The sequence below is a fragment of the Fringilla coelebs genome (genome assembly GCF_963513975.1).
Source record: "Fringilla coelebs genome assembly, chromosome: 5".
Taxonomy (NCBI): domain Eukaryota; kingdom Metazoa; phylum Chordata; class Aves; order Passeriformes; family Fringillidae; genus Fringilla; species Fringilla coelebs.
Genome location: NC_140033.1, coordinates 39318413 through 39342667, shown reverse-complemented (window position 1 = coordinate 39342667; position 24255 = coordinate 39318413). Strand labels below are relative to the sequence as shown.

The 24255-nt window shown below is 36.9% G+C and overlaps 2 protein-coding genes across 6 annotated transcripts in view; one reads left to right on the top strand and one right to left on the bottom strand.

The window, feature by feature from the left end:
- PPFIA2 (PTPRF interacting protein alpha 2) overlaps positions 1-14815 on the top strand; it is a gene marked incomplete at both ends in the record, with an annotated part of 273973 nt that extends 259158 nt beyond the window's left edge. For 3 of the 5 annotated variants that reach the window (XM_084206211.1, XM_084206210.1, XM_084206213.1), the window contains 10 exons: positions 138-219; positions 3715-3915; positions 5969-6031; positions 7395-7424; positions 8922-9097; positions 9931-10028; positions 11795-11970; positions 12064-12132; positions 13095-13254; positions 14757-14815. In XM_084206211.1, the coding sequence (XP_084062337.1) occupies positions 138-219; positions 3715-3915; positions 5969-6031; positions 7395-7424; positions 8922-9097; positions 9931-10028; positions 11795-11970; positions 12064-12132; positions 13095-13254; positions 14757-14815 (1114 nt within the window). Of the gene's footprint in view, positions 1-137; positions 220-3714; positions 3916-5968; positions 6032-7394; positions 7425-8921; positions 9098-9930; positions 10029-11794; positions 11971-12063; positions 12133-13094; positions 13326-14756 lie in introns of those variants that run through there. The other 2 variants (XM_084206212.1, XM_084206209.1) reach the window with 2 other exon arrangements.
- An 8522-nt stretch (positions 14816-23337) lies between these two features.
- The window catches only part of ACSS3 (acyl-CoA synthetase short chain family member 3), a gene marked incomplete at both ends in the record, with an annotated part of 64815 nt that continues 63897 nt past the window's right edge, over positions 23338-24255 (bottom strand). The window contains 3 exons of the mRNA XM_084205938.1: positions 23338-23403; positions 23678-23853; positions 23934-24033. Of these exons, the coding sequence (XP_084062064.1) occupies positions 23338-23403; positions 23678-23853; positions 23934-24033 (342 nt within the window). The remainder of the gene's footprint in view (positions 23404-23677; positions 23854-23933; positions 24034-24255) is intronic.

Genomic DNA, 24255 nt, shown 5'->3' with positions numbered 1-24255 from the left:
TTAACTGGTGTGTTTTGTGCTTTTTCTATGCCTGTCATTGTGCTTCACTGTTATTACCCTTCACAAAAAGGCAGAGTTGCATCTTTTTGTCCCAACACAAAACTCCACATATTTACCATTTCTTGATCCGTTTTTAGACATGAACTTCTGGAAGAGGCTCGGAGGAAAGGTTTGCCTTTTGCACAGTGGGATGGACCAACGGTGGTTGCCTGGCTGGAGGTAAGTGTTGGCCATAACTTGAAAATGTGAGTCACATTTGCAGACTTCTTCTGTGTGCTTGTCCTTACAAATCTTAAAAGAGAGTGTTACAGCCTCTTCCTCCCCCCCTGCACGCTGTGCCATCAGCACTATGTGGGCTTTGACACTGGCTGGTGTAAATTAGAGACTAGAGCTGAAAAAAGTAAAACAGATTAATACAGCGGGATGAGGACCAGAAATGTGCTTGAATACCAAAGTTTTTAAATCTTTGAATTACTCAGCCTCTAAATGTCTAGGAACTCCACATTTTATGTAGAATGGTGTGCTAATTTTAAATAAATGGGAGGTATTTGTAACTTTCTGCATTTTAAAAACATAATGGGGAAAAAAGCTTTCCTCTCACCATTTTCATCTGCAATGTAGGAGATCCAGGCTGAAATCTCTCTGACTTGACAGGCAGTGTCTTCATATCTGAACTCCAATGTGCAGAGAGCTGTCCTTTATTTGGAGGACCTAAACAAATGGGTTTTGGAAATCAAGAAGAAAAAACATTCAGCAGAGCTGTCATCAATTTTGACAAAGTAATCAATGAGTATTTTAGGTGAAGGAACTATTAAAAAAAAAAACATACACAGATGCTAAGGTGAGAAATAGGCAGAAAGTAAGAGTGTTCTTATACAAATCCACAGTCACTTTTACATGGCAAGGCTGTAACACTTCAGCCAACAACTCTTTGTTGGCTCAAAGAACAAGTCTATTCCTTACTATACCAAGCATCTCTACCTATTCACAACTTTTCTTCTGCCTGCTCTAGCTATCATCCACTGATCATCAGTTAGACCTTGTAAAGTTTTCCCCTTCAAAAGAAAAAAGAGATCCCTCTCCAAACCTTTGACAGAAATATGTTAGTGAATAAATTAAAGATGAGAAATTAAAGCAGCTAATGTCCAAAAAAATTCTGCTTTACATTGGAATTGCTGAAGGTACCTAATGAAAAATACAAAATGAAAACAAGCATTTGTATATGACCTTAGAAAATAGGATTATATCTGCAGTTTCAAGCGGTTTTTGACAAGTTAAGCCCTACTTTTTTTTCCCCTTGATTCTTTTCAGAAAAATAGGATATGCTTCCCACTGTCTAAGAGAGGGGCTGTAAGGAGAAATCAGGATCTGTGAAGTTCTTGGGGAATATGACAGTAGCACAGGAGAGCTCAACAGGAAGTTTATGTCACAGCAGTCAGTGCAGATTGAATACTGATGACAAAAAGATAGGCGGATAGGAGTAGTGTGTTTATTCAGGGAGCATCGGTGCATTTCATACTCTCCTAAAGAAAAATATGTGTCACTTCAACTAAAGAATAAAGTAAATATTAAAGGAGAAAAAGACTCACAATTTAGAAGTATATAGTGAAATTTTCAAACTTTTTACGGCTTTTCAGCCTTAGCATTTATTCTTGTTGTTTGTATGTAGCACAGGCGTAGTTGAGAAATATTTTAAGAATTTTGTGTTTTCTTAATTCTGGAAAAGTATATTGCTCTCAATATCTGAGATCTCTGTCTAGAATGATTTCTGTGTTCTCTTTTTAGAGACTGTTCATCTAACATAATTTTCTGCTAGACAGCTGTTTTGTTAAAGAATTTACTTATTTTGTTAAATAAATAATTTACCTAATGAGCAGCAAACAGTTTAATCTATTTCTGTAGGGTGAATAATTCCCAGTGTTTATGCTTTTCTGGTTTTCAAGTGCATGTGTGAAAAAAAATAATGTTAAAATAAATGAGGTGATGAAATGCATTGTTTTCTCATGACCGTTTAAGTGCAGTTGGGTGTCTACATAAATCTACAACATCTACATAATTTTTGGTTTTTGTTTTTGGCTTTTTTTCTTTCATGAAACTTAGTATTTTGTAACAGTTTTTTGGAATCAGATCATGTTTTTAGGTTCAGACTAGCATTGAATGGATGGTAGTGTCTAATCCCATCAGTGGGAAGGATTTACTAAAACAATGCAGTAATTTCTCAATCTCTGTGTTACTTCAGCACTCAAAGCCTGACTGAGCCTTCTGCAACTTGACAGTCAAGTCTGTTTTCCCTGTGACATAAAAGTTATCTAACAGTTGTCTTTTGTGGAAATATTTCTCAGATAAAGTATAAACCTCTTAAGAACCACACACTTCTTCCCCCCACTGTGTCAAATGAAATGAAAATCCTTTCAATTCATCACCGCTTTCCAGATTTTTTGGTGAATTTCCTCATTTCCTTGACCTTGTGTCCTCTTTTAGTAAGCCTTTATTAAGAGAAAAAACAAAAAGACAACCAATGGAATCAGCCAATTCTGATGGCCTATTTGAGATGCACCTAGCTAGGTACATTTGTTTTCCATTATTTTATCCCTAAAATCTCAGTGATTATGGCATTCACTGCTTATGCTCTTCTCACAGGCTTTGCTAAGCATAATATACTTCACACCATGATTAAAAACCTCATATGTATGATATGAAATTACCTCCTCTGGGAAAAAAGAGCTGTAGATACTGAAAGTCATATTAATGAGGCAGCATAAAATGAGAAAGCTGAGAAAACAAGAATAATTTACACTCAGTAGGTCTTCTTACAAGGAAAGAACAAGTGATGAAGAAAGGGGCTGTTCCTGGCCTAGGCTAGGAAGACTAACATAAGTAGAGTAAAAGCACATAAATATATATCTTCTAAATCCATAGGTGATGAAGCTGTGCTCACATTTTGCTGCACCTTCTAACCAGTATTCCTAGCTGGAATGTGACACCGTACCAGACTGTTCCCAAATTTACTGTAAAGTCTGTCCCTGATAGGTTGATTATTTTAACTGGGCTTGGTTAGTTTCTACTCAGAAGATAAAAGCTGAGAAATGCAAGATTGTGCCCCTTGAGTTCACCATGTTAAAAAAGAGAAAGCCATTTTAGTACAAAAGTGAAAAAATTACTTAATTCCTCTTAGATGATTTTCTGTACATAAGATTATCAGATAGGCAGTAACACTGACTTGTGCCAGTACTTGGTCATTAAAACATAGTACAAAAGGAGTAGCCCAAAGGATGGAGACAGCTATAAAAATAATTCAGAGCATGCCTTGCTTTAAAGTTCTGATTACAGTAAAAGCCAAAAGAATTCACAGGAAATCATAGCAATTTCAAAGGTTCTGAAACAATTTTGTTTTATTAAAGACTATGACATTCATACTTATTTGTGTGTGTTACCGTGCTTATTCAGACTGATAGGTGTCATGACAAATTAATTGTTTATTATTGGTCACTAATTAATTAGTTATTAGTGGTCATGACACAAAGTCTGACAGTTTAAAAAGCTTTTGGACAATGCTTTTGGCACGTGATGTGACCCTTGAGGCTGTTCTGTGCAGAGCCAAGAGTTGGACTTGATTGTGCCAGTGGGTCCCTTCCAGCCCAGGATATTCTATGACTGTAATTTCATTTGAGAGATGAAGCAGTGCTTTGGATGAAATCTCCTTTCTCTTGGCAGCTCTGGCTAGGGATGCCAGCCTGGTATGTGGCTGCCTGCCGTGCCAACGTGAAGAGTGGAGCTATCATGTCTGCTTTGTCCGACACTGAGATTCAAAGAGAAATTGGAATCAGCAATCCTCTCCATCGCCTAAAACTCCGACTAGCAATCCAGGAGATGGTATCATTGACAAGTCCATCAGCACCTCCAACATCCAGAACAGTGAGTCCTGTTCAGCTAACTTTTTCTTCCCACTTTACCCTACAGGAGTCTGCAGAAAAACTTTTCTAGTACCAGAGTGGCTCTGTGATAACACAAAGTTCATAATCAGTGAAAACTGTATAATAAAGACTCAGAACCACCTGTTCATCACTTCCTTGATTGTTGATTGCTGATGTTTTTCTTTTATCAGATATTCTTATTTTTCTTAAGTCATTGTTTTGATTATCCTTGATGTTATCCAAATTAGTATCAAGCATCTTATTTGTAATTTTGCCTTTATTTTTGCCTTTCTCTTCCTTCAAATCAGCTATACCAGCCTAATCAGATTGTTTGCCTCTTATTTGTTTGTTTGTTCTCTTTCTTTATTTCTTTTTTTGAGGTGGAGGGGAGGCAGGTGTTGGGAGATGTTACATAGGAACACAGCTCTTTTGAGTCTTTTTCCCATTCCCCCTTTTTGCACCCTTTCAAATGTTATCTAATACAAATCAGCTGGCTTTAGATTCTTCATGCTTTTAAGAGAAGCAGTGATTGGAAGTGTGAGGGGATAGTCTGGAAAGTGGAAGTGAAGCCTGTGCATTCAGTGAGGAAGGAAAAAAAAGTGGTGGCAGAAAGGAGGGAAGCAAGTAAAGACACACAAAGATACAAATCTAAAACAAGACTATATCAAAAAGAGCAAGGAAATAGATCAGGGGAGAGTAAAAATGGATGTGCTATATATAAAAAGCAGGAAAAATAGGCTATACTGATGAGGACAAAAAGAAACAAGATAACAAAAGGAAAGTTTTTAATGCTGAGAGATGCTGATGGTAATGGAGATGGAAGAAGGAATGGAGATTAATAAAAAAGACACTTGATCAGATGGCAAACATGGCATAGAAGTGAAGGACAAAGACTACTACTTGAGTGGTGTAACTCAAGATTTCTATTAGAAAAGCAATAATAACAATTATGTTAATAATATTTATGTTTTTAATATGTTGTCTTCATTGGATTTATGGAGAATTTTTTGGTGGAAATTAGAATTCAGATACCTTTGTGAGCTACATAAGCAACAGGGCAACAGCACTAATATTGCTATTGACTGCCCTTTTATCTTCATGTTGCTCATGCTCTTTAAATATTGTAGTCCACTGTCTGATACTTTCTTCCCTGAAAACAGTTTTGTGTGTCATTACCATGGTAATATTGTGAGTTGCAGTGTATTTTACCAAAGTAAAGCAGTAAGGACTCAATATGATGCTTGATTTACTACACAAAATTAATTTTGATTTTAAAAGCATAAGAGGATATTTCAAAGGATAAAAGCATTTATACTTATGAAGTGAGAAAATATTATGTTCAAGCTAAAAACATTGGGAATATTTTGCCTTGTTTTTTTAATTCTGCATGAGTAGCTATGTGCACACAAAGCTGTCCTGCCCTGGAACGTGCATTTCTGAGTCTCCAGTCTTTCTGCTTCCCCTCTTTCTCAGGAAAGGAGTTAATTTATCTCAAGTCTCCAGAAAACATAGCACACACCCATGCTCCCTCCCTGACTCTCCTTATTTTCCTAGTAATCATTTGATGAAAAACAATAGGATGAGGACAAATAGCTTTATAATTTAATTATCTTGACATTTTGATTTACAAAAACATGGTAGAAGTATTCATTATTTAGATCACAATATGAGCATGTGACTTGTGCAGAATATTTAGGCTGGAAAATCTTTGGGAGCTGAAGCTTACCTGAGCACAGAGCTGTGACATAAAGGTTGCATTTGCCAGTTGTTTATGAAATGCAGCTTTAATTATTATTCTTTCCTTTGTGGCAGTGCTCTGCCGGATTTCATCCATCAGTTCTAGTTGTAACACTCCATCCCATCTGTTCAGAAGCCGCTAATGAAAGATACAAACCAAGTTGTCTAAAGTTGTCTCTAGTTGCAGCTCGGTAGCGGCAAGAACGTGGTTGTGCTGATGGTGATGCGCTGTTAACTTACAGTGGTGCTGCCTTTCTTCTTTACCACTGCTTACCTAATGTGGATCCCACCTGCCCTCCTGCGGGCCTTGTCTGTAGCCCTCAGGCAATGTTTGGGTGACCCATGAAGAAATGGAAAATCTTGCTGCTCCAGCTAAAACGGTTAGTCCTTCCACTTCCACTTCAAATGGTTTCAGTGCTCGAAAGAGGATAGGCCTGTTCCTGCTTTAGCACAGGTGCCATATCTTCTGTAGGATGCATCCCAAAGCATGCCATTAGAAAGTTGCAGGGAGTAATGAAATTGAATTTAAAGAACACCTGCATAATCTTTCAGGAAAAGAACTTACAAATGGTATTGCCGTCACAAAAATTGTGTGACCCTAAAACCAGTATTGGACTTTTAGAGTATATAATAGTTTCAGTGCCACTGTCAAACCTCACTTAATGAAATGAAATTGTCACAGTGCAACATTTCCCCTGTAAACTACTCCCTCTTCTTCTAAATGGTGTTTTGTATTTGCTGACATAGAAAGAAATAAGAAAAGGCTTGCAAATGGTGCATTAAACAACTTCATTTTTTCATTAATGCTGAGTCTTTCTCTTCCATGCTTGGATATTAATGATCTTTGATTTCATGTGCATGGAGAGTGTAATTTATTTATTGTTTTTTGTCAAACCTCTCCCTTAACAGTAAAGTAAGACTTTTTTTAATGTTATTTTAGGTTTTGGTTGTTAACATTATATCATAACTCCATAAATGTGTTTATGAAACATGATGCAATGTTCCAGTGAGGTCTCTGAAAAAAACAATCTTCAGTTTGGCAAACTTTATATTCAGCCAAACCCATAAATGGTGGGAGAGGTTCTGGAGCTAAATTTTGATGCAATAAGGAATTTTTTCTTCAAAGTTTATGTTTCTTATAGTATTTAAAGTCTTCTCATCAGCAGTAAGGAAGCCAATTCTCATAATTTTATTTTTTTTTTTAAACTGAGCTCATTTCCAGTTTTATTACTGCTGGTAAAGATAAATGCAAATATAACAGCACTGAACTGACAAGAAGTAGAGTTGATCCAGTTTAACTGACAAGCCAGAAAAATATAATTTTTCCATTAGAAATGTTATGTAAGAAGCTCCTTTACATTCTCAAGAAGACGTCTTTTTATTGTTAATGTTTTAATATCAAGCTAGAAACAAAAAACTACATCACTGATGCCCAAATTTTTAGGTAAATGCTTGTGTTTTAATTGTGAAACTGTGAAGAGTGTTTCAATAATGCTGTAAAATTTCACCAAGATATAATGATTTTTTTATCTTGAAAACTCAGGTATATTTTATGGTTTTGGTCTTATAATTTTCCAGGTAGTTTAGCCCAGGACATTGCCACTGGCCAGAGTTATTTTATTCATACACTTTATGTGTATATTTACATTTTCATTAACATGCATATGAAAATCACATCTTTTTATAACAAATTTTTATTGTCTTTTTACCTGCTTTACAAATTGCTTCCTGCTGATAATACAGAAAGAGTCTGAAGAAGGCAGTTGGGCTCAGGTATGATTTTTCACGTGGCTTTTTTAAACTGAAAGTTGATAATAATGTAATTGGGTGCATCAATATGCATAGTGGAATATATTATTGTGACAGTATCTCAAAGACTGAACTATGATTTAAATATTTTAGAGTTCTTCTCAAAGAATATACTCTCTGGAGAGTTTTTTAGGTAAAGCAGAAATAGGTACATATGTCATGAATATTTTTCACAAAAGAAATTACTACATTCCAGGGACATATTCTACCTCCCATCTAAAACTGTGTTAAGAGTTTTAGAGAGCAAGCATTTTTCTTATTTTTCAGAATAGGACAGTTAAATATGCCATGAATTTGAGAGCTAACTTTTCTAAAATTACACCACATTTTTATTAGAACAATTGTACAAGTCACACCCGAGTTTTCAGTCTACAAATACTATTGTATAATTTATTTAGAACTGCCAATTAGCTACATTTTTAAACTTTTTCTCTCTAATATATGCACACTTACACGATCTCGGTATCTTTAATCATGACATTCCTTTTCTTTTCAAAATCTCAAAAGAATGAGATGAAAGGGGAGTATATTTTCCATCGTAGATAATACATCCATCTGGCTTTAATTGTGTTATTAATTTGTTTATTACATTAAAAACATAACCAAAGAGACAGGCTTGAAAATGATCCTGAGCATGATCCTATTGAGGAAGTGTAAATCTTGCAATTTATTAGTTCTCAGTTCTGTTTTGTAAAACAAAATAATTAACAAAAGTGAGATGTAAAAATCTATTTTGCATTTTAATAGGGCAATTCATACAACAATAGCTCCATATGCATGGCTTTTTCATATAGTCCCTTCCTCACCCTAGTGAAATTTGACCTGAACAATGAAGCCTGCATACAAGTTTCTAGGAGGAACCCGGTTTGCTCCTATCTCGAATAATGTCTTGAGCTTTACATATGATGGATTTAGGTTTAAAATGTTCACAGCTGAAAATATCTCATTTAAATGTAAGCCTGAGTGCCAAACAACTGAAATTAACTTTTAGTCTCTAAAGGACTTCAGGTGTGTCTCTATGAAGTGTCATTAGACTATTTATAAAATTCTTTTCCCCACAAACAGAAACAAGCCTTAGTGGATTACCTGGAGTCATGTTTGTATTACCAGTTCACAGTTCAGGGTTTGCCTGGCATAAATATTCTAGAAAGTTGATTGAAAGCAAGATTATGAAACACACATATTTGATTGTGTAACAAATCTGCTTGCATTTAAAACTCAAAATTGAAAAAAATTTCTTAGAACTTACATAAGAAAACAAGATACAACAGGCAAAACTGCTATCCATACCAAATATCTCACAGTGGTTCCCTCTTCCAGTGTTAAAACAAAGCAAAACCAGAATTACTAATTTTTTTAAACATAATTTTTTTCTTTGAGACATATTTTGTTTTCAGTCTGTGATGCAGTCTTGAACAAACTCAAGAGTTGTTCCCCCTCTCCATTTTCTTCTCTCTGTAGACCCTGGCCTATGGTGACATGAACCATGAGTGGATAGGTAACGAATGGCTGCCCAGCCTGGGTTTACCTCAGTACCGGAGTTATTTCATGGAATGCCTGGTGGATGCGAGGATGTTAGACCACCTGACAAAGAAAGATCTGCGTGTGCACCTGAAAATGGTGGACAGTTTTCATCGGTATGTGGGCATGAAGACTTCACCCGTAAAAATGCTTGTGTCTGCTCTAGTGCTCAGTGCTGCACAGAATAAAAACAATTTCTGTTGTTTTGGTGTGGAAAAACATACAGAAAAGAAAGGGCTGACTGTCAGAAAGAATTCAGAGAGATTCCTTTAGTAATAGCAGCCACATTGCAATTTTGTCTCTAAAAACCAAGATACTGGTACAGATAAATTTTGTCATGAGCAGGGACGCATTAATATATCAATAGACTCTTGACAATACAGAAACAGTAATAATTTAAGTGGTGTGAAGTATGAGAAAGTGCTAGGCTAAGCTTTAAAGCCCTGAGATCTCATAATAATGAAAAGCTATTGTGTGTAGCACATAAAAGCTGTTAACAATACAAGCAATTTGACAGTTGTTGGGTAACCTAGGGATATAGCTAGGAAGCTAAATTGGAAATATGGAAATAAAGGCATTTAAACTTTAGGGAGAATGAGGTTTATGTGACAAGAAGTGGATTTCTTTTTAATATAATGTCTGATTTGTCACTTTTTAAAAGCCTGATTTGACAAAACATTTCACGGCTCACAAGGGCTGACCTTTTCAGATCTTTTACTTCTTTTAATGCTTTGGGTTTCTTATGCTAAAACAGTTATTCAAACATACTCATTTTGTTTTTTCCATTTCATTCCTGAAGTCTGTAGAGTTTTTTACCCTCTGTTCTCAAGATTTTGTACATGGGTACTATGAAACACCTCATGTGAAGTGCAGGAAATACATCCTACATATGTTCCCATCTTCAAAATTATCTTTATTAACTCTGTAAATGTTTCTTTTTAAATAACAGAACAAGCTTGCAATATGGAATCATGTGTTTAAAGAGGTTGAATTATGATAGAAAAGAACTGGAAAAGCGAAGAGAAATGAGTCAGCATGAAATAAAAGGTGATAGTTGCTGGGAATGAATACTGGGAATGTTTCTTCTTTTGAAGCTTGACACTGTTAACCCATTGTCATGCCATTTAAGCAAAGCATTTAAGCATGTGCTTTTAGCAAAACTAACATAAGTCCATCTTTCTTCAGAACAAATCCTCTCTCCTTTAATTAGGCCCAGTTAAGTACTTTGCTAACTTGAGGCTGCAATTCTGAATGGTGGTTTCACACATATATTTTGCTAAATTGAATTTTGGATATGGATCTTATCTGAACCTCTTTCAGGCTCAGAAGCAGAAGGCCAAACAGTGTGCAGTTCAGTGGGATGTGCTGGGGGCAACACTAAAAAATGGGAGCACTCAGGACCCTATGCCCCAGCTTTTGAAAACCTTTGCCTTTGATTTCTTACGTCAGAATGTATCACAGAAAGTGCTGCTTGGAGGGTTGGCCACTGAGGCAGTTGATTGGTACATAATAATAGTTCCTAACAAAACTGGCCTTATTAGAAGATTTCACAGCTGATGCTGAAGATTTTTTTTTCTGTGTAGAGCTCTCTAGAGCAGTTGCAGGCTCACTGCATGGTTCTTTTTATATATAACAATTAGGCTGGCTGGGGTTTTTTCAACTATCAGAAATGAATCCTTTGATTCCTTTGAGCTTTTCCAGCTCTAGTGACTACTGCAGTTAGCACTTCTCAAGGACAATGCTGATTAGAAGAGCTAAAAAAAAAAAAGTTGAAGGGCTACAGTGACAGTGTGCATTTGCTCAAGGCACATCATGGCATGCACTAATGCAAAGACTTTGCCTTAGACGTGCAGGCATCAGTGCCAGTCAGCCCAAGTGGGTTTAGCTGGAGACTGACACAGGGGAATTGGGTATTGGTCTCAAATTCTAGTGTGGCTTCAGTGCTGGTTCCTTCTAGGACAAGGGCAATAATTCATAGCTTCCTTCACCTCATCATGCATCGGTCAGTTATTCATGATCCCAGACGGGATTTGGTCTCTGCCTGCCACTGTGTTTCAGCTGATCCTGACCCCAAAAAGCGAGATGCTCTCAGCCAGGCGATGGAGAAATCCTGCTCCCAGAACAGCCACAGCAGCTGGACTTGTAAAGGTTCAGGAATAAGCCTCATTACTTAGTAAAGAAAACTCAGTACTATGTCTCCCACTTACAACTCCAAAGATCAGTATAAGTAACTTTTTTCTTCATCTTACAGGCAGGACAGGATACTTTTTCAGAATAGCTAAATCCTCAAAAATGGTTTCCTAGCTCATTTTGTTGCCTTAGCTTTATAGGTGGTATGGACCTTAACAACTCTACCGGCTTTCTGTACTAAAAATAGTTTCTCTCTAAAATAGTGAACTAATCTTTTACTTTATGACATGTTAGTATGTGAAAGGTGCTGACACAACTCCCATAATGTTTAATACAAAACTCACACGTGAAGCCTTGAGGAATGGATACTTCTCCGGTGCCTTTGCACTGTAAAATCTTGCCTGCAAATTGAAAAGGTATATATAGGAAGTGGGAGGAATTGCATTATGGAGATCCCCTCTGGAAGCACATTTCTCCTTTAGAAACATTACTTGAAGATAATTAATCACATAGAGTTTTTCAATAGGACGTACTAAAGATATATGAATTGTGCTGGCATTCCTCATGTATGAAACAAAGCAGTAAGACATCCACAGTGCATGCACAGCTACACACATGCACCTGCACAATCTGGAAGTTCTCAAGGTGTATCAGGAGACTGACAGGGTGTTATGTCCTTACAGATGTGCTGGTATGGAGCAATGATCGAGTCATACGCTGGATACAAGCCATTGGCCTCCGAGAATATGCAAATAATATTCTAGAAAGTGGTGTACATGGTTCACTTATAGCACTGGATGAAAATTTTGACTACAGCAGTTTAGCTTTATTATTACAGATTCCAACACAAAACACACAGGTAAATTTGCTCATGCTACTTCTGTTAATCTGTACCCGTTATTACCTTTTATTCATCTTCAATCATTTTAATTGTTTACTTTGATATCTCTAGGCACGGCAGATCCTTGAGAGAGAATACAACAACCTTTTAGCACTAGGAACTGAAAGACGACTTGAGGAAGTAATTTATTTTATTTTCAGTATTTATAAAATATCATACAAAAACATTAAAATTAAATTGAATGCATGAAGACGTGTTAATTTTCACATTGTTAAAAACAGTCAGTTACAGCTTAAAAAAAATTAGGAATACCCATCAAGATTTTTAAAGTAACCTCAGGTTGGCTACATATTTGTGTCATCTTGGATGCTAAATTTGACACTGAACTCTTACCTTAAGATAAACATTTTCCAAAGAGGAAACATGCAGAATGGAGTGGAAATTTTGCTGGCCCGAGCAAAACCAGGAGGTGGTGGGGGATATGTGTGGGTGGGATGCCTGTGCAGTCTATTCTTTAAGATACTTACACCTTTTTTTAAAATAAAGAAAAAAGTAGGTTTTCAGTTTGTTCTTTATTGCTTTTTTTTCTTCTAAGTTCTTCAAAGTTAATCAATATTGATAGTGTGGGATCTGGGGCAGTTATCTGGGAAGGGAAATCTCAAATCAAACAACGGAAATTATTTATCTTAACATAAGAGTCCAGTGCAAAAATATTTAAGTCTTGGACTTGGGCACATAAGGAGAAATAAAACTTTTAAGGATTTGCTGAAAATGTCAGATGCCTATGAATTCTGTGCATGCACATGAGTGTTTAATCCTTTTTTAGTACTTTATGTAAGCCTCCTAATGCAGTAATAAATCACTTCCTGTCACTGTGTAAGAAACTTCTATATAGCTGATACTAAACCCCTTGACTATATCGATCCAAAGATTTAAGAAGAGCTTTTCACCCCAGCATTTAATATTTCTCCAGCTTTTCCTTTCACAAGCATGTCTCAAAGACATTGCAGTGACTGGATGCAACACAACAGGGCAGGGTAGTTGTTATGGAACACATTTGGCAGCGGTAGAGGTAGCACACAGCAGGATGGTTAATCAAAAAGCTTCATTTTGCTTTATCAAGTACAACTCTGTGTTGACAGAGCGATGACAAGAACTTCAGGCGCGGCCCCTCCTGGCGACGGCAGTTCCCGCCGCGCGAGGTTCACGGGATCAGCATGATGCCAGGCGCGTCGGAAACGCTTCCCGCCGGATTCCGGCTCACCACCACATCCGGCCAGTCGCGCAAGATGGCGAGTGACGGTACGTGCTCATTTCTGCACTTCCTCCTGGGAAGCACCAGGCTCGTCCTAGCATGCCAAGTCAACTTTTAATGCATGTCTGTCTCACACCACAACGATCGTGTTCATTTAACTAGGGTGAACCGAGTCTGGGAGAGTTGAATTAGGGAATGGAAAAGCACTGACTTGGCATATTATTGATTTTTTCAGATATGCTTCAGACTGACAGTGTTTATTTAAAATACAAAAAACTGCTGATCTCACTACCCTACAGCTGTAAAGGAAACAATCAGAAAGACTGGAATTAATTTACTAACTTTCAACTGAGACTGAATATATCTAAGCAAATTTTTCATCCTGTAAGCCTCTCTAGCAGGTGGAGTGTTTTAGAGAATGCAATTAGAAAGGGCTATCACTTTTATTTTCCTATCTTACTTTCAAATTAAATAGATTAGCCTTGACCATCGAATAACTGAAGTTGCTAACAGTAACCAGCTGATAAGTAGTTAGCAAATGCTGAAATTACTATATACCAGTCCTAATTTTCTCTGGAAATCTTTTGATTTCTAAAAGGTGCACTAGTTCAGAAATGAGTGGAAAATTAACAAGCAGATCATAATTAAAAAGTAAGTAAAATTTAAAAATCATTGTAAGAGAGCAGGCAGAGGAAAGAATTCCCATCACAGCCATTTCTTCGGGTATATGGGAGATAAAACCAAGTATACCTGCCTGAAGTTCTGAGAAATATTAATACACAAACTGCCCCATTTAAAATACTGCCATTCATTTAATCCACAAATAGACTTATCTCGAACTTGTAGAGATCACATCCTGTAACCTGATAATGAACTCGGTATGACAGTATTGCCACCTAAATTCCATTCAAGCCATCTAAATTCCATTAGAGTTTCTCACCCTTAAAAACAGTACTTTATGTTTGCAGTTACAGATGGAATCATTTACTGGTTGCATCACTGAATGCCATTGACTCCCAGCTTCCAAGGCATTTCCATAGCCCACATTACTGTAGTATACAAGAACCTTACAAACGTTAATGGATTTCATCTTCTAGTCATGGTGTGATGTAGAAGATGATATTCCCATTTTACAGATGTGGAACTAAGGCAAAAGGCAGATTTTGTGATTTACTTGAGGTCTTCCAGACAGTTAATTCTTGAGCTGGGTATACTGAACTGAGTAGACTTAAAGGGAAATAATTTTGAAGATCTGCATCTTCATCCAGGATTTGGCTTCCTGTCTCCCAGCAGTAAGAGCATTAGGAATTACAACAAAATAAAGACAAAATTGAGTTTTAAACTGTATTCCCTTTAGACAGATTCCAGGAGTACATCAGCCATGAAGAAATGCTGAGTTTTGAACTAGACCATGCCCAGATCACATTAGAGAAAGCCACGGAGCAATTTAACAGCCACCCTTCCAGTGGCAAACAGACTGATATATTTTACTGATGATTCTAAAGAGGCTCTGGTTTGTTTCCTTTTTTTTTTCCTTCCCGATTTGCAGTTGCTTCATCACGACTGCAGAGGTTAGACAGCTCAACAGTTCGCACATACTCATGCTGACAAGGCCTAGCAAAGAAGCCAGCACTGAATTGTTGTGAGTATTCTGTAGGGGCCATCATGAAAGCTCTTTATAAACGCACTGTACACCACATTATCCAAGCACAAACCAACATGGAGCAGAGGATGTAACTCAGGACTCCCTAGGGTGGTCATTTGGTCATAACAACAGTCTTAAGCTCAGTCCACAGGACACTACCAACCATATTTTGGGGAGAAGGCACAGGGAATGAACTTAGTTTATGAGAACTTGAAAGAGTTCTACTAGGAACTGGAATGGGGAGCAACATTACTAAAGCAGAAGAAATTAACTTTTTTTGTTTTAATTAAAGCTATGGCTTAATTTAGAACAGCGGGTAGCTGCGTAGACTTATCCATACAGAAAATCTTGAAAATGTATGTATTACAGAGATTCCTGCACTTCTCAAATCATTCAGAATTGACAACGATGGATGCGACTTTGGATCAAATTTAGTAGTGGAATTCATGTTAAATTTTTCACCATGTCTCTTTTGAGTGTGGTTATGAATATCACAGTAACTTTTCCACAGTTCTCTGGAAATACAGTTTTCTATTTTATCCCAGCTTTTGGAAAACATACACACATGATGAGTAGTTACATCAATATGGCACCATTTTATGCTAGTATTTTCTCAGTAAAACAATTTCCATTTAGTTACTTGGGGAATTGCAAGGCAGCTGGAAAAAAAATATTTGAATATCACCACAGCCTCATCAGGCATCAGATATGCTTCAAGAGCTGTTGGATATTTTAGGCAAGACATGCAAGGATCTGCAAGGAAGTTGCTGGCTTTTTGTCTTGATTCCCAAGACTGGGACAGACTTGGGGCCATTGAGATTTTACTAACTCTGTGTATGTTCAAAAAATACTTAGCAATAGCAAACATTAACAGTGGGAAAAGTGGACTGCTCAGGATCCTCCTGATGAGATGAGCCTTACTTCATAGATCTTTGAAACTCTGCAAGAGTATAAAATCTTCCTCTTAGTAAAAATTGAACTTTTTGAGCCACCCCTGAAAAATAAGCTTAGTGGGGTGGGGTGGTTATTTGTTGGGTTTGGTTTGGTTTTTGGAAAAAGCAAAGTTAAGCAGCTGAATCTGCAAAGATGATGATGAAGCACAAACTAGAGAAATGTTTTTATGTGTATGCATGTATAGATTCGAGCATGGTATTGTATCAGTTAAGTCAGGACAGGACTCTCACAGGGTTCAGTGATGACAGAAATGGAAGCAAGAAATATAAATCTTTGAGCTTCAGAATCGCAGTGTTGGAAACAATAAAGCATGACCAAGAAGTTCAAACACCAAGCTATCTATCTCTTAGGCCAACAGTAATGAGCCAGGCACTTGAGGTGAGGCTTGAAGAGTGCAATAGAAGCAGAAATGAAAAACTGATACACTAAAAAAAATTAAGATTACCCAAACCATTTATTTCCACTATATTAAAAAGTAGTAGCAGACTTTCTTAGCACTATATATGTATGGAAGGTATATATTTTGAGCAAAAAGTTGTGTATATAAAGTTATAAAAGCTATACAAGTTAACTTCCATTTCTATTGGAGTATTAGTAGTGCTCCAAGTATCAGTGGTATGTATCACATCAGTACTTGCTGCTTGTCCACTAGTCTACCAATGACATCCTAATCTTAAAGGCTTGAGTGGTCTATAAGGATATCAAATTTGCATCTACATAGTAAAGGCTAATATATGAGGTTAACTGACAATAATATATTACTATTTCTCTTCTCACCATATACTCCTTTTAGAGAAGGAACAAGATGCTGTGAACTAGAACTTTAGTATATGCACTTACTGCAAGGGCAACTATAAAATGCCATGCAGGTAATAAACCAAAAAGCAAGTTCAAGTAATTTTGGATTCCAGTACATTATATTGAAAATGAAAACAACATCCCATTCCTCCCCCTCCCCCCAAAAAACAACCATGTAGGGAAAATATTTCCTTCACTATTATACCAAACTTGAAAATTTAAACAAATTGCCTGCAGCTCAAGAATGAACGCATAAACAGAAACTGCCCATAGAGGGAGATATCAGATTGAAGGGCAACAGGGGAGGGATAGCTGGACGAGCTGCCACAAAATAGCAACGTATAAGGGAGTTTTCCATATAGTAAAGGAGAACATGCCTAGAAAGAGCAGGCCTAAAAGAAAGCAGCAAATATAGACTGCACATGGAACAAATGTAGAAAGCCTGTGATTACAGCAGGCTGCAGATTCTTGCACTCTGCTACTCTTATGAAAGACATTCTCTTACAGAGACTGTCAACGGCTTGTCAAAACAGTTTATGCCAACATCAGTTTGGTACAACTTTCCTGTGTCTTTACAGTGTATCTTCACAGAATCTGTATCCCGTTCACATGCTTTCAAACTGCATTGCAGGTGGTGTTTTTTGAATATTTGTTGAAACCACGATGAGCTGCCAGAAATCATCTGCAGACATTCTCAGAACACTGATATGAGCTTACTCTGCACAGGCCTGTTTTACTGCACTTGGTATCAGAAATTTAAGAACAATTAAGGCTGCTGGTACTGGCCGTTTAATGTTGCAAAGAAATGTACTACAGAGCACACGGGACCCATCAAGCTTTCTGCTGTGGTGGCCCAGCTGAGCAGCTGCAATGTCTTTACACAGGCAGTAGATTTGGCACTAACATTATCCAAGCTTTTGCAACACTTTTAACTTCTAAAACACTTGTCATTGCCAAGTCAGAAGGGTCCTTCAGCACAGATTTCTTGCCACAGGCTGGAGCAATAGAACATATTACATCAACTTTTATTCTAATGAAATACTAAAGGGAGATTTGGCAAAATCAGTTACATACTTTACCAATGAAGGCTTTGAAAGAGGATTTGTAAAGACAAATGGAAGCAGTGTTCCAAAAAGATGTGAATGATAGCTGGAAGCAGCTAGTCCATAGCAAAAAAAAACCATCAGGGTGAAAAAGGTAAATGCTGTCAAGCTGCAGAGAACTAGGAAGAAGAACCATGAAGCACATCAGCAATGTCTGTACACTGAAAATGTGTTTTGCATTGTGCCAGACAAGCAAAGGTCTCCAAACGCAGGAAACTAACCCCAGTGCTGCACCAAAAGAGCAGGAAAACAACTGTAAAATAAACATTAGCAGCAGTCTGTGTTGGCTGAGAAGAATTAGTAGAAAATTAAAATTAATTATTAGTAATTGTATGTCGCAGATCTAAAATTAAACAAACCCATGCCTCCCACGAATACTCCAAATCCATATTTTAGTAACTTAATTACTAAACTACTTACTTAGTGCTATATTTTCTGTTGTCATTGCACTTTGGACTGAATTAGAATCATAAAATCTTACTAATTAATGTTTGTTTTTTTTTCCTTAGATGTCATCTCTTTCTTCTACTTTACCTGAAGTGCACTACCACTACTTAGGAAAAGAGCATTAAAACTCTGCAAGAACAGGTTAATAGGGAAGAGAACACATAATGTTTATCATACAAACAGACATGATGTTCCTTTCATGTATTGGTTAGTTTGAAACGTGAATAAAAAATACCTAAATTACTAAACAAAAAAGAAAAACAAAACAATCTCCCCCTTTTCTCTCAGCATCTCTGTCATCAAAAATTTGACAGTAGTGCACATCCAAAGCTTTTATCAAATGAAGCCACTCATCTTTACATTGTTACATCTGTTTTATTGTAAAATACTAGACATTTACGTATTTACTGTGTATGTATTTCTTTTAAAATGTGTAAGTCTTATGTAAATGGATATAAATATGATTTTTTAAAAATGAAATCTATGGTACATGGGGTCTCAGTGCAAACATTTGACAATACAGTGTCAATAATACTGTTTGTATCTTTCCATTCCTCCATTTTTACAGTTTTTGGATTGTAACAGTCAAATTAATATGTTTAGCAGAGTTAGAAGCTTCAACATGTTCCTACTGAGAAAAATCTGTCAATATTTAAAGCTGAACACCTGCCTCTGATGATGTATAATAGAATGACATAACCTGGAACTGAAGCCAAAATGGACCTCTAAAGACAAAATGGAAATGTTAGATACCTACAGAGAAGCACCATGATGGCTCATCTCTTATAAACAAACACATAAACCCAGAAGAACTGTTTATAAAAAAATAAAAAGCAATTTAATAAAACATGATTTGTACAAAAAAAACCAAAAACTTTCTTCTATGTTACCTGTGGACCAAGAAGAATCTTGCTTTACCAAGAGCCACCTTTTCGTTCCAGGATCTTCAAACACCAGCCAGCATTGGAAAAGTAAATCTAATATTTGCATAGAATCAGATTCTTCTTTCCAGATTATTCAGCAAAGAAAAAGAAAGAAAAAAAAGAAGCCAACCCCCACCATTTATTCATTCTAACAGGGCATTAGACAGGCTCCAGTCTAATGTTATGCTTTTAGCCAAGATGGCCTTGCTGAGACTTCACAAAAGTAAGTTTTATCAGAGGAAATAACTGAAAGACAGAGTGATTAATATATAGTGTATAAAAGTTTAGAAGAGCAACTATTACCTGCTGTGGCTTTATTTGGTGGTGTTATTGTTGTTTATTCTTTGTTTAAATGGGAAGTTTCAAAGTAAGACCTACTTAATAGTCATTTACCTATTTGCTATTTTTCGGCTGCTTGATCTTAGCTCAAGACCTGTCTTTTAGTTATTTCTTTTAGCAGTTTGATCTGCAATGTTTGCACGTACATAAACATTTGTTTTGTCTATTTTTATTTGGCAAACTTCGGTCAATCAGATGGTGAAAGATTTTTCTCCCCCAATGTCAATAAAAAAGAGAATTCAGTGCTATTTGTGTTCATTAGTCTATTAAGTTTGGTACATAGTAGCATTAAGTTTGGAAATCGGATGCTTCTCACAGCTAAGCATGAGAACATTTCGGCACTAACAGGGATGAGTTAGGATGGAGTTGCTGGTGAGAATCTGCCACGAGAGGGAGCACAGATCTTGCTGATGGCTGCAAAGCGCTGGCAGGGGTACAGCACACAACTGTACAAAGTCAGGGCTCTTGTACGCACAGCTCCTTGGACTTGAGCAACATTCTTCTCCTCCCTCAGCCTCCTGTTGGATTATTTTAAGGCACAAATCCCAAAGTAAAGCAATGCAAACACTGTCCCTGCCACTGTCAGTGGCAGCAATATCATGAGAATACGCATTCCCTCAAACACCAGCTCTTGTTTTACAGAATTCCTTTTGCAGCCAAAACTAAAACTTAGGGGGCAAAGGGGAATGAAGCATGCTGGGGAAAACAATGAGCCAGATTTTATGACCAGTGTGGAAGTTGTCCTGCCCCAGGAGTACAGCACACACAAATTATATATTTCACAGTGGAAGAAAACAAACTAGAAGAATTTAAAATAGTATTATTGTGACTTCAGTTTTGATTTAAGGATAACATATCAAGCCTCCTAATTCATCCCTGTCTCCCTCACACAAGCTGAAGCTCTACAGCTAGAAACAGCAGTTATGTGAAATGTTGCGTACTTGGCTCCAACCCTTTCAGTACACTGAGAATAACTGCTACATATGCCTCTTCCAGCCAAATTCAGCAACTCAATGACCGTTCAAATCTACCCGCTTGCTGCTTCTCTCTGAAAACAAAATTAAGAAAATCACTGCTGTCCTACCACTTGTTAAATGGGCTTGTTCTTCTTGATGGTATACCCAGGTTGCTGGACAGCAGCAGAGCCACATACAAGGGTAACTACTCCTTCTCCCTTTCTTGAGCTTGGCTAAGACAAAGCATTCTGCAATTGCAGTTCCTCAACAAAAGGCTCTTTTGGAAAACAAAAGTAATGGCCATTAAACAATGTTTTCCCCATACTGTATTGCTGCAATGAAGTGCCTTTCTTTCTCTAAGTTTTCTGAATGTTGATGCATGAGACATTTGACATTTCTGGAATCCTTCACATTACCAGCATGGCAGTAGAGTGAGCACACCTGAACACTCTGTCCTCTTTTAAAATACAAGTTTTGATCTGAAATCACTTCTACCAAAATTGAGAGAAAAAAAAAAAAAAAAAACCCACAAGATTTTTTGTTAAAAAGAGAACATTAAAAAAAACCAACAGCACAGGCTTCCTCAGAAAACAGAAATTATTACAAATATTTTTGTCATGGAGACACCTTAAGAATGTTGCCTATTGAAGCTCTTAATAAACAGTTCAAAGGAAAGATAATTGTTTCTTACTAATATTAATGTAAGCACACAGCCCTTCAGAAAGGTAAGTGTATGCCTGAATATCTATTACCAATGTTGCTGGGGATTTTGTGGGGTTTTTTCACCTCCTTAAAAGAAGAGACCCAAACTAGAAAGCAGTTTACTTGTCCTTACAGATGGAGAAACTGGTGTAGAAGCATGAGTTATCATTGGGAAAATTATGCAAGATCTAGGAAATTAATTCTCTTCTCCGATATCATTGCAGAATCACTTGTAGAGAGTTTCTGCTCGCACTAATTAGTTCCCCTCCCCTGCTCTTGCAATTATATGATGGCTGCAGCTGAGGTAATGATAGCAAATATACACACCAATGTCTCACCTTCAATTGTAAAAGCAATGGCCACACACCTTGTGATTGTGCCACATTTTCTCTGTGATGACTTTTATAGTGTCTCACTGATTTAAAAAAAAAAAACAATCCACTGACAACTCCCAAGAATTCCCACTTGCTCTGTAACTGTTCAGCACAGGTTGCTAAGTTGTGGCATAGTGAAAAGCAAAAGGTCTCTGCAAGTCAGTCCAATATGTGGCATGGGCCTCCTGTTGAAGTCTTTGTACTTGAATAATTCATCCAGAAGAAAATAATATCTTAAACTAACTGCCACATCTATAAAAAGTACTTCACAGAAGTTTAAGGGCATTTCCGAAGAGCAAAATTATTCCCACTTTTAAATCTCCAACCTGTATTTTTAGCATATCTACCATAAAGCACCATTAGCCTTTACTCAGTGTGTGCACATTTTATTCCCTGTTCAGATTGTGATTTTCAACTGCAGCCTATAGCTGAGAGGGGGGGGAGTGCCTTATGCAATGATTTGGCAGGAAACAAGGACAGTGCAGTCTCAAACTGGGCTGTTCTAGCATGACTGTATGACCTGGTTCAACATGACTGGCCCAGCTGTCTGCAGTCCCTAGTGAAAAACACATGGACATTTTATTCAGTTCTTATGTAACTGGTAGAGCTCACCAACACCACAAAGGTGTCACAAGCACAAGGCACCACCAGGGTATGGCTCATGTTAAGTGGAACCTATTACCTTTTAGCTCCTACACCAACTGTTGTTTATTTCATCACTTTAAAGGGATATCATCCTTACCTCTATCCACCACTACATAACAGTATTTCTGGAACCTTTTGGGGACCTCTCTTATACAACATCATCATCTGAATTTGTCTATTACTTACTGTTTCTTTCTCTGGTAAGCACTGCTGAGTCTGAGCAACCTCTCTGCTTTATACTTTTCTGGGAGCATCTACTTTTAAAAGGACTTCTACATTTATTGTTCAATTAAATGCCTGCAGTTTGAGAAATAATGTATGTAAAAAGCATGTCCTCCATCCCCTGGCTTGTTGAGAACCCTGTACCTGTCTGGAATGGCCTATAAAGTCCAGAATGGGCTGCTTAATATCCATATTTGCTAAATTTCCTGGTTATATGTATCTCAGCCTAAAATGCCTAATTATGGCAGCAAAAGCTGGTTGTCCTTATCATAAAAGATACAAACCACAAAAAAATTACCAGAAAATGCAAAGGGTAAATGCCTGCCTTTATTTAATATACATGGGGGACTATGAATATTACTGCGGACCAATCAAGATTTTCACTGTGACAAATCAAGATTTGAAAACCAGGAATTAGTTATCATTTTACAAAAAAAAGACTCTTCAGAAAGTTATTGAGTAAAAAATTTATAGAAATCTCATTTATGGCAGAAAGACTTCGGGGGGCAAAAAAGAAAACGGAATCAAGATAACTAATTTTAGAAAAAAATCTAAAAGACAAGAACTTACAATTTACAAGTAAGAACAATTTTATGTCCACAACAATTTTCACAATCAATTTCCTTTTTTGCTGTCCTCTGTTCAGGGTTCACCTTTTGTAAACTACTTTAGCCAAACAAAAGTTACTGGTCACATTATAAAATAACTGATTGAAATGTAAGGTTACATGACACCATATAATATGGATAATCCAATGACTCCTTCCCTCTAAGACTACAGCAATGTATTAATTCTATTTGCAATTCTTAGCCATCTTAATAACCAGAATAGATTAACAGCATGCAGAGCCTTTACTATGTGTCAGTGGCTGTGGCAAGATGGTAAAGAACACACTAATGTTTCTGTAGTAAAAGCATTTAGTCCCAAATCATTATTTGTTTTTAAAATGTGTTATTAAAAAAAAAAAAAGCTTCTTTGTATACTTGAATAATTGAAATGCTTGTTATTATGTATTATCCCATTTAATTTTTCTTTAGCAATTCTTCAATGTGTTTAAACACACTAGCATCTTCAATGGTTGGTGTTATCTGAAAAGTAAGAATACAGTAGCATGTGATAGTAGATAAGAATTTCATTCAGAGATTCTTCTAAATTTATACTTCAAAAGCAATCAGGAAAAAAGTATCTGTAAAGCTCTGAAACATGAAAATCTTTTGCATTATCTGCAATAGAAATAAAACATAAAGTAGTACCTGAAGTCATGGACCAGTTGCAGAACAGTCAAGAGAATCAAAACCACCGTGTTGTGCCTTTGGATGTGCATGTGTGCCTAATTCGTTGAAGCAAACATCTCTAACTTACCTTGTATGGCTTTCCACTGACAAGTGCAGAAAGAGCAGAACGTGGGATCTTGCCAGAGCGTGTTTTTGGTAGCTGTGTCACAAACATCCCTTTCTGGAAAGCTGCTACTGGACCGATGTTGGTCCGAACTCGCTCAACAAGCTCTTTCAAAATCTTACTCTCCTGTGTCTTTACACCTAGTGAAGAAGGTAAAATCCTTTATCTTTTCTGAGTCTTTTGCAGGTGTTAGTGACATCAGTTATCAGTGAGCTCTCACCTTGTTTCAGTACACACAGTGCAAATGGAACATGTCCTTTTAAAGGATCCTCCTGGCCCACCACAGCACAGTCTGCCACAGCGGGATGGAAGAGAATACACTGAGGGATGGAAAAGAAAATGAAACTGAACTAAAAATAGACAACATTTCAATGCAAAACAATGGCATGGCGTGGCATGAACAAAAAACATAGACTTTTTCTTACATTTTGACAGCAAAAGGTCAGTACACCTTAGGATTCCAATTACATGTGTTGAAGATGTACATGTGTATATATTTTCATATATGCACACGCATGCTTTTCAAACAAACAGAAGAAATA